Source organism: Trichophyton rubrum (assembly GCF_000151425.1).
Source record: "Trichophyton rubrum CBS 118892 genomic scaffold supercont2.10, whole genome shotgun sequence".
Lineage (NCBI taxonomy): Eukaryota > Fungi > Ascomycota > Eurotiomycetes > Onygenales > Arthrodermataceae > Trichophyton > Trichophyton rubrum.
In genome coordinates this window covers 300,446-314,110 of record NW_003456419.1, presented here as the reverse complement: position 1 = coordinate 314,110, position 13,665 = coordinate 300,446, and the positions used below count along the sequence as shown (strand labels likewise).

General features: G+C 47.0%; 4 protein-coding genes across 4 annotated transcripts; 2 read left to right on the top strand and 2 right to left on the bottom strand.

The window, feature by feature from the left end:
- Nucleotides 1–1,104: 1,104 nt before the first annotated feature.
- On the top strand, nt 1,105–4,965 carry TERG_07477 (uncharacterized protein; the record flags this gene model as incomplete). Its single annotated transcript, XM_003231809.1, has 1 exon — nt 1,105–4,965. The coding sequence occupies one exon, from the start codon at nt 1,105–1,107 to the stop codon at nt 4,963–4,965; it is 3,861 nt and encodes a 1,286-aa protein (XP_003231857.1).
- Nucleotides 4,966–5,307: 342 nt separating this feature from the next.
- TERG_07476 (uncharacterized protein) lies at nt 5,308–7,295 on the bottom strand (the record flags this gene model as incomplete). Its single annotated transcript, XM_003231808.1, has 4 exons — nt 5,308–6,408; nt 6,462–6,868; nt 6,930–7,108; nt 7,177–7,295. The coding sequence occupies 4 exons, from the start codon at nt 7,293–7,295 to the stop codon at nt 5,308–5,310; spliced, it is 1,806 nt and encodes a 601-aa protein (XP_003231856.1).
- Nucleotides 7,296–7,840: 545 nt separating this feature from the next.
- TERG_07475 (uncharacterized protein) lies at nt 7,841–9,990 on the top strand (the record flags this gene model as incomplete). Its single annotated transcript, XM_003231807.1, has 4 exons — nt 7,841–7,937; nt 8,000–8,132; nt 8,219–9,282; nt 9,356–9,990. 4 exons carry the CDS (start codon nt 7,841–7,843, stop codon nt 9,988–9,990), a joined length of 1,929 nt encoding a protein of 642 aa, XP_003231855.1.
- An 836-nt stretch (nt 9,991–10,826) lies between these two features.
- TERG_07474 (uncharacterized protein) lies at nt 10,827–13,238 on the bottom strand. Its single transcript, XM_003231806.2, has one exon. The coding sequence runs from the start codon at nt 12,799–12,801 to the stop codon at nt 11,026–11,028; it is 1,776 nt and encodes a 591-aa protein (XP_003231854.1). The 5' UTR covers nt 12,802–13,238; the 3' UTR covers nt 10,827–11,025.
- Nucleotides 13,239–13,665: the final 427 nt, after the last annotated feature.

Genomic DNA, 13,665 nt, shown 5'->3' with positions numbered 1-13,665 from the left:
CGATGCAGCAGCAACAGTCTATCCCGATTCCCCGGAAGTATGAATAATGGCAGGTAAGTGCATCAAGCACACGAACAATGGGTAACAATAGCTGGTCTCGATTCTGCTGGTGGACTGATATCAACGTACGGAGTATATACGGTCGTAAACCAACCACCTTGGCCGGATAATGGTGATGGTCGACAATGGCTCAATTCCCATGCAGAAGATTCAATCCTTCGTCCTTGGTATGGCCGTGCTCACAGTAACTAGCATCTCGGACGGCGCACCGGGTGCAGCTTGCAGGATATAGGCCGTATGATGTGTTGTTCTTCGCCTGTAGACAAGCGTATCCCATCTCTGGCCTGACGTCTAAAAGAAACCCCTGCCAGCCAGCGTATGCAAAAAGCCAGATAAATAATTAGAATCGCGGCTGAAAAGTCCTTTCCTGGTATCATTCTGCGTAATTCTCACGCCAAAAGGTACATCCGCGAGACCTGGCGTTTTGCTCCAACCGCTTGGATAGTTTCAACTATCGAAAATCATCAACACTGTCGTCTCCCTGGACCATATGCGAGTCAGAAGCGACATCCCAGTCCTGCACTCCTCTCTCGTGTTTTCTAAACGGCTTCTCTGGGGCTCCATTGGGTCCACGATGGATGCCGTTTGCTGTGCCAAACCCTTAGCCCTTCACCCGCTCCATTCAACACCGCGCGATTTGTGCATCCGGCAAATTTCTGCATCGTATCCCATCGCCTCATGGCAGTCTCCGTAATTCTCGAGTGTGTCTCGTTTAGCTAGCTGACTGGCTAGCAGGAGATGATGAAATCACTATGACAAGAAGAATGTTGATTTCAAACCACTGTCGAAATGGGGTTAAATACTGCGAAAAACGCTCGACGTCGAGCTGGGAGATTTCTTGGTTCGAACATCTTCTCTTCCCTTCTACTCTGCCTGACGCCGATTAGCTATATATGGCCTGATGACACCACAGTTTTGCCATCCCAGATTCAATCGAGCAACCGAATACCTTGGTATATCATCTCCATCAAGCAAAGTCACGCTGTTTGACTCTACCCTCTTGTTCTGGTTGCAGCTGCCGCTACCACTGAACCGTCTATCACCATGGCAGACACCAACAAGACTACATCCTCATGCTGCCGCTCTGGCTCTCCAAAGCTGCCTATTCCCAGGATAAAGATACCCTCAGAGGACCTCAAGACCACCCTGCTTGTCAATAACATACACTGTGCCTCCTGTGTGGCCTACGCAAAGGAAGTCCTGCATGGTCTCCCAGACATCAAAGCCGTCGAGATCACCATTCTCGCGCACGAAGTTACAGTCCTTCATGGCTCCGAAACAAATACCTCGGATCTAGTCAAGGCTCTCTCGGATGCTGCGTTTGAAGTATACCACGCTGATACCTATAATGAGTCCGGCGTCAAAGTCGGGGACCTGGACACTTCCTCGTCAGTGGGTAGTACATGGTTGGAGTCTGGTATCCTCAACTCTCCTCAGTCCCGAAAGGTACTAGGGAGGCTGCGGTCTGTTTCTCCCGATACTCGAAGGACGCATCATATCGAAAACTGCCTGGTCTGCAGAGAGGAATTTGGTGCTGGATCCAGTCAGACTCATAAGGGAGACCAATTAGAAGTACCCCCTCCGACCCAATGCGGCGTTATTTCTGCGGTAGAGGCGCCGAGACGAACACTAAACCCGCAATTATCCAGGCCTATACCTCGATCAGCAGCCACTTCCCCGGCAGTCCCGCCATCCTCAAAAGATGTGGCAAAACCACCGCCGAGCACTGGCGATGAGATATTCGAAGCTCAGTTGAGCATTGGTGGAATGACATGCGCATCTTGTGCCAATGCGGTCACAAGTGAAATTAAATCTTCAAGTCACGTTGTCTCGGCTACCGTTAGCCTCCTTACAAATACTGCTGAAGTCGCATTCCGCGGCCCAAAAGAAAATATTGAGAACATCGCAACCCAGGTCAAAGATATCGGTTTCGAGGCATCGGTAGAGAAGGTTTATCCTAAAAAGAGTTGTCTCGAGGATGCTTATGTCGCAAATGTGAGCATCAAGGGTATGACCTGTAGCTCCTGTGTGGGGTCTGTTACTAGGGCACTGGACTCCTGCCCTCACATTACCAATGCTACTATAAATCTCCTGGGAAACTCAGGGAGGATAGAATTCCAGGGGAAGGAGAACCTGGAGGATATCATGTCCAGAATTGATGACTTGGGGTTTGAAGCTGCCATTGTGGATTGCAAGCCCATCGGCAATGACTCTTCCACTGCCGATGAGAAAATAAAGAAGAGAACTATCCAGATTAAAGTCGAGGGCATGTTTTGTCCACATTGCCCTCAAAGGATTCTCGATGTCCTCAGAAGAATTCCGGAGGGAGCAGTGACAGTTATTGAGGAACTCACCTTAGAAGAGCCAATTCTCACTCTTTCATATACCCCAAACTCTCCAACGCTTACAATACGAAATATCATTGCTACTATTGATGGTGCGAATGAAGTCTTTACAGCGAGTGTGTACCACCCGCCTACCATCGAGGACCGCTCTCGAGCTATGCAAATGCATGAACAAAAACGGCTTCTCCTTCGGCTTCTTTTCACTTTCATTGTTGGTATTCCCGAATTCCTCATTGGTATATTATGGATGTCAATAGTTTCAAAATCAAACAGTATTCGAAGGTATCTCGAGGAACCCATGTGGGTTGGCTCAGTTTCTCGCGCAGAATGGGCTCTTTTCATCCTCACCACTCCCGTCATGTTTTTCGGTACAGATGTATTCCATGCTCGTGCTTTCAAAGAGATTCGGGCTTTATGGAGACCGGGGAGCCGCGTCCCTATACTCAGACGATTCTACAGATTTGGTAGCATGAACATGCTCATTTCTGCTGGGACAATGGTTGCATATTTCGCCTCCTTGGCTGTCCTTATTTTGAAGTCCCGTATACCTGCCAAGGGGCACGAGTCAGGAGAGATAGTAACCTACTTTGATACGGTCGTCTTTCTAACGCTCTTTATTCTGGTTGGTCGTGCTCTTGAGGCATACAGCAAAGCAAAGACCGGTGATGCAGTCGCCATGCTGGGCAAACTTCGACCCTCTGATGCCATCCTGGTTCTTGACCACGTTCTTTCTGGCCAGCCTGACCCAAATCATAGCTCAATTCAACGTGTTCCTGTTGATCTGATAGACATTGGTGACATTGTCGTGATTCCCCATGGAGGATCCCCTCCTGCTGATGGAAATGTAACCGGGACTGACTCCTACAAGTTCGATGAAAGCTCTCTTACTGGAGAATCGATGCCAGCTACAAAATCCAAAGGAGACAAAGTTTTCTCAGGCTCAGTCAATGTTGGACGACCGGTATCAATTGAGATTACTGATCTAGGGAGCACATCTATGCTTGACCAAATAGTGGCGGTGGTACGGGAAGGTCAGGCAAAAAGGGCACCAGTGGAACGTATTGCTGATGCTATAACCGGATACTTCGTGCCTATGATTACTTTGATTGCTATATTAACATTCATAGTTTGGCTTAGTTTGGGACAATCCGGAGTTCTTCCTCCTGACTTTCTAGATTCAGAACAAGGAGGTTGGCCTTTCTGGAGCTTGCAGTTTGCCATTGCTGTCTTTGTTGTCGCATGCCCATGCGGCCTCGCCCTTGCCGCTCCAACGGCCCTTTTCGTCGGCGGGGGATTGGCTGCAAAAGGAGGTATCCTTGTAAGGGGTGGGGGAGAAGCATTCCAGGAAGCAAGCCGATTGGATTCCATCGTTTTTGACAAGACCGGAACACTCACCGAGGGTGGTGCTCTCAAGGTGTCTGACCATGAAGTACTGATTACTGATGAGAGTGATCGCCAAATTGCATGGGCACTAGGCAAGGCGCTAGAAGAAAGCAGTACTCATCCAATTGCTAGGGCCATAGTCGAATTTTGTTCTGACAAAACGGCTATTACTGTTAAACAAACTTCCATTGAAGAGATACCCGGCCATGGAATGAAAGGTTCCTTTACAGTCCACCTAGATGGCAATGATCAAGCACTTGAGTACGAAGCATCGATAGGTAATCAGCGCCTAGTCGACCTTCTATGTGGAGAAGATCCAGACTTATATTTCTTACCCAGCATACTGTCTCGATATCATTCTGCCGGCAAATCATCTGCAGTTCTTTCTATACGTAAAGCAAGTGGAACGGCAAATTTTGCACCAGCCATTATATTTGCAACTTCTGATCCCCTCCGCCCGGAAGCTGCACAGGTGGTGTCCCAGCTCCAGGCCAGGAATATCGATGTCCATATGTGCACAGGTGACAACGCTATTACAGCCCATGCTGTAGCCTCAGTGCTCGGTATCCCTAGGTCAAATGTCATAGCAAATGTCCTCCCATCTCAAAAAGCGGAATATATTAAAAAGGTGCAGAACAATGAATTAGGGATCAGGGCCCAGCTCTCTACAAATTCGAAAGCCAAAACCAGGAGAAACATCGTTGCTTTCGTTGGTGATGGTACCAACGATTCCCCTGCTCTCGCGGCTGCGGACGTTAGCATTGCCATGGCATCAGGCTCTGATGTTGCCGTGAACACTGCAGGATTCATTCTTCTCAACTCAGATCTAAACACTATTCTTGATCTCTGCAAGCTGAGTCGCCGTGTTTTTAACCGTGTAAGGTGGAATTTCCTGTGGGCTGCAATATATAATGTCTCCCTTATCCCGGTTGCCGCTGGAGTCTTTTATCCCATTGTCAGTGGACATACAGTGCGTGATGGAATAGTTATGAACAACCATTGGAGACTAGATCCTGTTTGGGCTGCTCTTGCCATGGCTCTTAGCAGCGTGTCAGTTGTTTGTAGCAGCCTAGCTCTCAGAGTGGAATTTACAGCCGGAATTAGTCGATTGTTTAGGAGAGTAAGGCGATTGTTGGGATGTACAATCGGTGCCCGGGAGCAGCTTCAAACTATTTGAAATATTGGAGGTTTTCCGAGTTATTCAATTAGTTCAGTATTTAACATCTAATATAAAATGAATAGGGAAGTTAGAGATGTGAACGCAGAGTAAACTACATTGAATGCAATAGGTATATTGAAAGCTTTACCATGTGTAGTGTCTTATTAGTAGAAATGGAATTAGGATTTGCAAGAAATCTAGGACGATTGAAGTTCGTAAAAGTAAAGCTTCACTGAGATGCACCTAGGGTACATAGGAACACTAAACAGTAAACCCAAGTAAATACAAAATCTAAAACATATGACCAACCTGACATGCACAAAAGGGGTATCAAATGCAACCATAACTGACAATAGAGGTTCAGGGAGCCCAGATCTCTGCAATCTTTTTGCTTAATGCCTTACCGATCTTCTTTCTCCCGATCAGCCCGCCTAAAGCAGAGGCGACTAAATCATTCTGGGCCTGGGAAGGTTTCCCATCGGGCCCTCGGGGCCCAACCCGTTCGAATGATTTGACGAATTCACGGGGAGTACTCCATCGCCTCTGGATTTCGAGAGCTTTATCACCTGTGACCCCTCGCGTGCACATAAGCATCTTTAGGAAGATATCACGTAAAGTAAGCATATCTGATTTAGACGATAGAGCTGAGAATGTGTTATACGTCAAGGTATAGGTAGTTTCCAAGGCGTTCGACGTCGGCGATGTATCTATTCTTTTCTGCTCTTCAGTGCGTAGTCGTTCGAGATGTAATAGATATTCGTTTTGTGACTCTATACAGGATGTTGGCGTAACTTCTATACGCCTCACTGGAGTGTTAGCGTCTGACCCAGTATACATCTCACGAAGCAGCCGCGTCATTTTGGCAAGATATCGAATCGACTCATCAACACTATTGGTTTGTTTGACGAAATAGCCATTGACTACCTGTGTCGAGGCTATGGCAGATGCGATAGCAGACATATCGCGGTTTGCAGTCACTGGGTTTGCGCTCGTAAGGGTCATAATTTCCACTAGGTAGATGACATTCTTGATGCCGGAACGGCGAAGGCGAAATTTTTGTTCGTAGAAGCGACCATCCTTTATACTGCCGAGTAAGTCAGATAGCCGTTTTCTCTCAACAATCCAGTCTAGAGCAACTTCGTCGCCTGCTTCGCCATATTGTGCAAGAAAATTAGGATCTTTGCATTTTGCAACCCATTGAATGTCCCCAACTTCCAGGGGCCGGACTATGGGCGAAACACCTCGCTTGACTAATTCGTTTGAGATATAGTCTCGATCTTGCCTGGAGCGTATTTCCCGGTAATCAAGCACCATCTCAATAGTAAAGCTGCCCCGGGGAAGAGTAAATCTAGATCCCTGCACAATTCCTCGCGACAATGGCGGAACATCGATTGAAATTGATTCATTTGTAGAATTCAGTGGTCGAGATGATTGTATGTTTCCGGAGTTTATGAAGTTATCCTGGAAAGCGTTAACTGTGACATTCATCTTATGAAACTGGCACAACTACTAACCATGGTAGTCCTGGTATCCGGAGGGAGCTGTGAATTTGCCCTAACCGTCTTCTGTATTTGCGTCGCAATTTCCCACCCTTCTTCTGTAAGTAGGTATCTCTTCAATGGTCTACCACGTTCATAGACAAGGTCCTTTTTAAGAAGAGTCTTCATTGAATCCCAAGCAGTGTGAAACTTGTTGGGGTCCGCGGGTGCAGTAAAGGAGGCATCGGCATGCGGCTGGGCAACTTCTATAAGCTGGTCTTTGGTCAAGCCTACTGACGAGCTCTGATCCACGGTAGCAAGGCCCAAGAGGAGTGCATAAGGCCCCGAACGCAGCGTTGGCACATATGGCTTTGTTTTCTTGGGTCGTTTCGGCGCTTGGCCTTCCTCCTGCTGCAAAGGGTCTGCAGATGGTCGTTTCTTGACTGCATAGTATGTTGTTAGTGTTATTTGCGTATAATCCAGTCAATGTACCTAGCAACTCACCCTGTTGCCGTGGTTGTTGTCGTTCTGGCATGGGGAGCCCATGCTTCTCACAGTGTTCCTTGAGCTTTGCGGTCAAGCGCTCACACATTTTAGGTCCGAGTCCACTCAGCTGCTGTGCCTCTGATGGGTGACTGAATTCTAACGGACACGCCTTCATGGAGTTATAGGCCTTTTTATACCTATTTCAAAGGGTATTAGATCCGGAAATGCCATCAGAACCCAGCTTTATACAGCCATAACTACATACACTGCGGATGCTCCCTTCATGTTCTTGTCCAAGGCTTCGTCATACCACTGCTTGAGCCAGCCTAGCAGCAAGGGGTTCGCGCAGGCCCCGTCTGCCATCTCGTCAGCGTCCATATCCATCGTCCATTCCCCTCCTCCACGGCCATCTACTAGTTGTATCGTAGACGTGAATGAATATCAAGTGGTGCTAATTCTCGCTGTTTTGTTTGTTTCTTAAGCCGGCCTTCCAAAACGCGAACAAAACGCGGGGTCACATGACCAATTTCCTGATTCGGCATGCAGGACGACATCGCTCTGCTGAGCCTCTGCCAGCGCTCCAGGAGACAGACAAGACGCTCGTCCAGGACCAGCCAGCGAGGCGTCAGCCATTGAGACGATGCTCTTGGGGCTGTTTGAAGCAATGGATGAGAGACGAGATCGGGGCGGAAAAACTAACTAACTACGACGCTGCACGAGCTGTGGGGGTGGAGCAAGAGTTTGCCTCCCTGCTCGTTCTCCTGGCGCAAGGGAGCAGAAGTCGCTAAGGTATCTAAGCCAGCACCCGATGTGCCTAAAGAGACACAATACACCGTTTCCAGCCTGACTGGCCCTCGCGATTACATGGATTTCATGCGACTCACGCCCTGGTGTCGCCCTCATTCTCGAGTCTTCCACAACCGACAGGGATGAAGCGGTCCCACGAGGCGGTTAGCCCTCCAAGGATCAACGGAGAAGAGTCGACTCACACAATTGTTGCGCCCAAGATATCAAAAGCTCGCGCATGTTAGTTTGCCTGTGCCATAAATCTGTAGCCTCGATATCTTCGATACTAAGTCTTCTTACAGGTGCAGAATGCAAGCGGCATAAGATTAAGTGCGAGGTGAAGCCTGGGGAAACCAGCTGCACCAAGTGCCTTAAAAGTGGTGCCAAATGCGTGGCCAATGACTTCTCTCAGAGATTCGTTGACGATGATGTTAAGTGGGTTACAGCCAGTGTTATTCCTTTTATTTTTGGGCTTTCCGCAAAGAAACTTGACTGACATGCGTCCCTTTCTCTCGCTATAGCTGGAAGGCTCAAGCCACAAATAGAATGCAGCGCCTCGAGGCTGCTGTGTCATATCTTCTCCGCGAGAACAAGTTCCCTTCGCTCTCAGCCTTTGACTTGACTCACTCGCCTGGAGCGCCTTCCGACCTAAGCTCTACTTCAAACCATGCGTCCAGCGAAGTTCGTGTTAATGATATGAATGCTACCAAGTCACTGGACATGACTAGAGAGAATTCTCAGGAACCAATGCCGGAAGAGCCTGATCTGGTACCTGCTCCCATGGGGACTCTATATGAAGTCACAAAGCTCCGTAATTTAAGAAGTAACCAAGTTGGGAAACCGAAGTCGACATTGATGGAAGAGGATTTCATTTCGAGAGGCTGCATTTCACTCCACGAGGCGGAGGAACTTTTTGCTTACTTTCGCCGTACCTTGAACCAGCTTCTCTGGGGTGGAATAATTTTGTTACATTCAGACCTATCCTCTGTGAGGAGGTCCTCATCACTCCTATCTGCGGCAATTTTAACAGTGTCTGCACTTCATATTCCCAACCGGACAGATACCCTTAACAAATGCTACAATGAGTTTGTCTCATTGATTGGAGCGGCCACCTTGTCACGCTATCACACACTGGATGACATTCGCGCCAGATGCATTGGTGCATTTTGGCTGCCAGATCTTAGTTGGAAGCTCTCCGGACAAGCCGTGCGGATAGCAACTGAAATCAACTTACATCACAGTTTCTTGAAGATGACCAGGGGCCAGACTGATCAGTTTGAGCGTGCTAAGCTCTGGTACTTGATCTATGTTTGTGAACATCATTTTAGCATTGCATATGGAAGGCCTCCTTCAATCCATGAAGACGCTGCTATTAAAAATTACGAAACTTTTCTACAATCTCCATCTGCTGTTCCAGGAGACGTTCGTCTTATTGCTCAAGTGGCATTGTTTGTCATTTTGACGGAAGCTTATCGGATATATGGGTCAGATACCGAGCAAGCATTGACCGAATCTGACTTCGGGCAACTGCGGTCTTTTAACAGGGCTATTGAGCAATGGAGGATGCTGTGGCAGCCCCGGTCTCGTATGTTTCAAACCATATGATATCTGCATTATCGGATCAAGGCCGTTAAGACTTGAACTAACTGTTTTTATAGTTGATAACCCATATGTCCGAACGTACCCTTCGAAGGGAGTTGTTCTGCACTATCATTTTGCTAGATTCCAGCTCAATTCCCTGGCACTTCGTGCCATTTCGCCAAATATGCAGTTTTCACCGGAGCGTGAGGAAGCCGCAAATGTAGCCATATCTTCGGCCATGGCTACCCTCAACCTCGTTCTAGAGGAGGTAGATTTACGTGACGCAGTCGTGGGTGTGCCAATATTCACACACACCATGATTACGTTCTCTGCTGTCTTCTTGCTCAAAGTTGCTGTTATCTGGAATACAGGATATCTGAATGTGGATGCTGGCCAGGTACAGCATTTGGTGGAAAGAATTATCGATTTAATTACACGCGCAAGTGCTGGAGAAAAACACCTGACTCGCCATATTTCGAGAGGACTTGGCAAAATGCTTGAACGATTCAAAGCATGGAACCGGTCTGCAGCAAACACCTCTCCTGATAGCACCAACATGACCAACCCGATTATGGACAGTGGGGCGGAGAGTAGTACTAGCTTCACACCTTCGAATATGTTAATATCCGACATGGTGGGCGCATATGGGTTCAATCTCGACGAGCATTTCCTTGACCCATACATGCCTAACTATGGGTTTTATGCCACTTGATTGGCAATCCTGAGATGTTAAGCGTATAATTTACAAATTGACTCTAAGATCTGCCTTGATATATCCATCTAAATATGTTGTTAATGGCATTCTCTGAAGGCACAGGTCACTCCTTATAATGCAACCCACCATGGGTTGAATATATGGCCGCCGAATTAAGAGTTCGATTTTTTCGCCATTTGCACTCACCACTCCCAATCTTTCGATATAAATATTCCCCCTTTTGTTTTTCTCAATTTTTTTTTATTAAACTTTCTGATAGTTTTCTTTGCTGTATGGTTCTGAATGGCGGGAATTTTCTCTTGCGCGAGGCCACATGTATAGGTAATTCGGTTTGTGGGCGTACAGGTTACTGATGGGCCTGTTTTTTTTAGATTCATATATTAGCGGATACCTTTAACTAATGAATATTGACAAAATCCCTAAGCTATCGACTCCCGCAGGTCATTAACATAGAAGTACACAGTGAACAAGTACTCATTACTGCTCATTTGTTTAACCATTAGATATTATGAATACGTACTCGTGCCTTCGCGCATACCCCTATTGGGTACGCCTCATCATATGAAATTACCACCGATTAATACCAAATTTATATAGGGAGGTATATCAAGGTAAATTCTATATCTTAACTACTATAAGCATTATATTTTCTCTCTAAATATATAAGAGGTCTTCTTTACTTTTAAGGAACCTACTCTTCTTAAGGAAATTAAATAATTATTACTTTCTTACTACTTAGTAAATTATATAGGAAATTATTATATATTACCCTCTATCCACCATATCTCGTTAAATAAATTAGACAAATATATTAGAAAGTATTATTTACTGGTAAAGAGGACCCTATTATATATCTAGAGGAAATATTATACTTATAGTAGTTAAGATATAGAGTTTACCTTGATATACCTCCCTATATAAATTTGGTATTAATCAGTGGTAATTTCATATGATGAGGCGTACCCAATAGGGGTATGCGCGAAGGCACGAGTATATGGTACAACTGCAAGCACCGGGTTTCCACAAAAATAGCTATGTAGGTTTCATACTCTTTGCTAGAGCCCAAAAATTCTCCATCTTTGCCCTTGCTAGCTGATCCTTTGCTGCGCCATCAGTCTCGCATACTCGAGCTCCAACCCATTTCCTAAACGCTCGGTTCTTTTCCTCCCCCTCCCAGATTAATGTACAGGTATTTAGACTCAAGTCTTTGAGTTCTCCCTTCTCATCTTCCGCAGCCAGCCAAGAAGTCAGCGCTTCACGGTTACCTTCTCGCACGGAGTTGGCACCTGAATTTTCGGTCCAGTCAATGCGGTTTAACATCAGCTTTTTATAAGCGTTGATAGAGTGGGCGCCCCCCTCTACAATCACGATGTTGAGCTTGGGGTGCATGATGCAGATGCCAGTAAGTGCATGCTGTTCTGCATTCTTGTTGATCTTAAATCGGTGGCGGCCATTTGCAAGACTGTCAATGCGGTAGACAGACACGCACACACCCTTGGCGGCATCCAATTCTTGCTTTGACGCCAATTTCTCATGCCGTTGCTCCTTTGTGAGTTTTCGAGCTTCGTTGGCGTCCTGATGTTTTTGTGCACGCTCAGCAATTTCACGGTTGACTCTAGCCTCAACAGCAGTAGGATCCTTGACTGCATCCTCACCCAGAACTCTCATAAGATTTGACTTTTTGACTTTCGGAGCGGGTACAGGCTCCAATCCAAGACGGATCTTAGCTTGTTGTTCTTTAAGATCCGCCATACGTCGTTGTCGACGAATCTTTGCTTGTTCCTTGGGGGTCAGGTACATGGGTTTCGGAGCGGGTATATTCTTGTCTTGCGGGGGTTCGAGAAGGACTGGGTGTTGTATATATATCGTAATGACTGAATCTGGAGTTTCAATCTTCAGCTTGCTGGGATCGTCGGTTGCAGTATAATCCGTTCCATTTACGAGCCCTTCATCCCACCATTCAATTGCCGGAGGTGCAGCCACAAGGTAGGATTTTTCAACATCGAGGTCTTCATCTATACCGGCCTGCCGAGCTCGCTCTGCAATCCGTTTTTTCATAGCTTCGAGCTGGGCCTGCCGTCTCAGAGCTGCAGCTTGTTGGATATATTTCCCCTTTTGATTAAAGATAAGCTGGCGCGTGTGACGGGGTCGTGCGGCTACAGACTTGGAGCCAAAGCTGGGATCAAAATATGGGTTATTCCTAGTTTCTTCTATGGATGGCCCAGATAAATCAAGAGGCGTTTTCCCTCGACTAGGTGGAGTAAAGGACTCAGATCGAAAGTTCGCCATAGTTGTTGCAAATTTCGGCTGCATGGCTTGTTTCCCTTTTGTGGTTCTACTGTCTTGCCCGCTGTCTCCAAGGAGTGCAGGATGCAAACCGACATCCAGTCCCCCTCTTGCCCTCATCATACTATCATCATTAGCCGGAGAAGGAGGAATGGGAGCAAAACTGGGGGCAGATTGGGGCGGGTTAGCCGCAGAAGTATTTAGCTTCCCAGTAGCTGCCGCAACTCTTGCTTTCATTTGTTCAAGCCTAGACATAGCCGGCGATGCTCCTCCAGATTGTTGTGCCGAAGGACCCGCCGTAGGTAATGAGGCAGCTCCTCCTGTCCCCTGAGCGTTAAGTCTAGCACGAACAGCTTCTGCCTTTGCCTTGGCTTCTGCAATCGCCTTCGCCATATCGACTTTCGGGGGAGGTGTTTGGGGTGCTGGAGACCCATTATTCGAGCGCGATCTCTTCTGAGAGGTGCCCTCATCGTCGAGCTGGTGAGATCTCTTGAGAGACCCGCCGGTAGAGGTGCCTGCCATGGAAATCGGTGTTGGTACGTAGTTTGTGTATTGAAGCTTGGAGATTGATAGAGACTGTCCACGAAACGCGCGGTAAGTTGAATGGCTTATGTCAGCAGCGTAAAGCTATGATTACGTAATAGATAACTGCATTTCCAAACTTTTTTATCGAAGCATGAAAAGGACGAAGGACATGAGTATGAGCGAGATTTCTAGCGCAGTGAGCAGTCTGTGGCAGTTTTTATAGGGTATACATCGTTGCCTGGAGCAAAATATTTAATTATTGCTGGGGTCTCTCACTGAATCCGCCTTAACTGAGCATGAACAGACATGATTATGTAAGCTGATAAAGCAAAGTCGGCGCCAGGCGGCAGAAAAAAAAAGTTTATTTGAGCTACACCCGAAAAGTGTAAAAAAAAAAAAAAGTTATCCAGAATCAACAACCACCGCGGACGCCGACTGCGCAGCTCTCCCTTCCACACAGACAGGCAGGTCGGAAGAAGCATGCAGCCATGTCGAGTTTCGCTATTCCCGTCTCGTCGTCCATCGGCGGAATTGACTTTGGAGTAATGTCCGATGAAGAGATTAAGGCGGTTTCTGTCAAGCGAATCTACAACACGCCCAGTTTAGACTCGTTCAATAACCCAATACCAGGCGGTCTATATGATGCTGCTTTGGGCGCATGGGGCGATCATATGTATGCTCGGCCTTTCAGTTTTGCAATGCATTGATGCACTTAAATGCCAGAAACACTGACAGAATTACCCGTTTAGATGTTCCACTTGTCGCCAGAACTCTTGGTCCTGCGCTGGGCATTCTGGTCATATCGAATTACCAGTTCACGTCTACAATGTTACCTTCTTTGACCAGTTATACAGACTACTT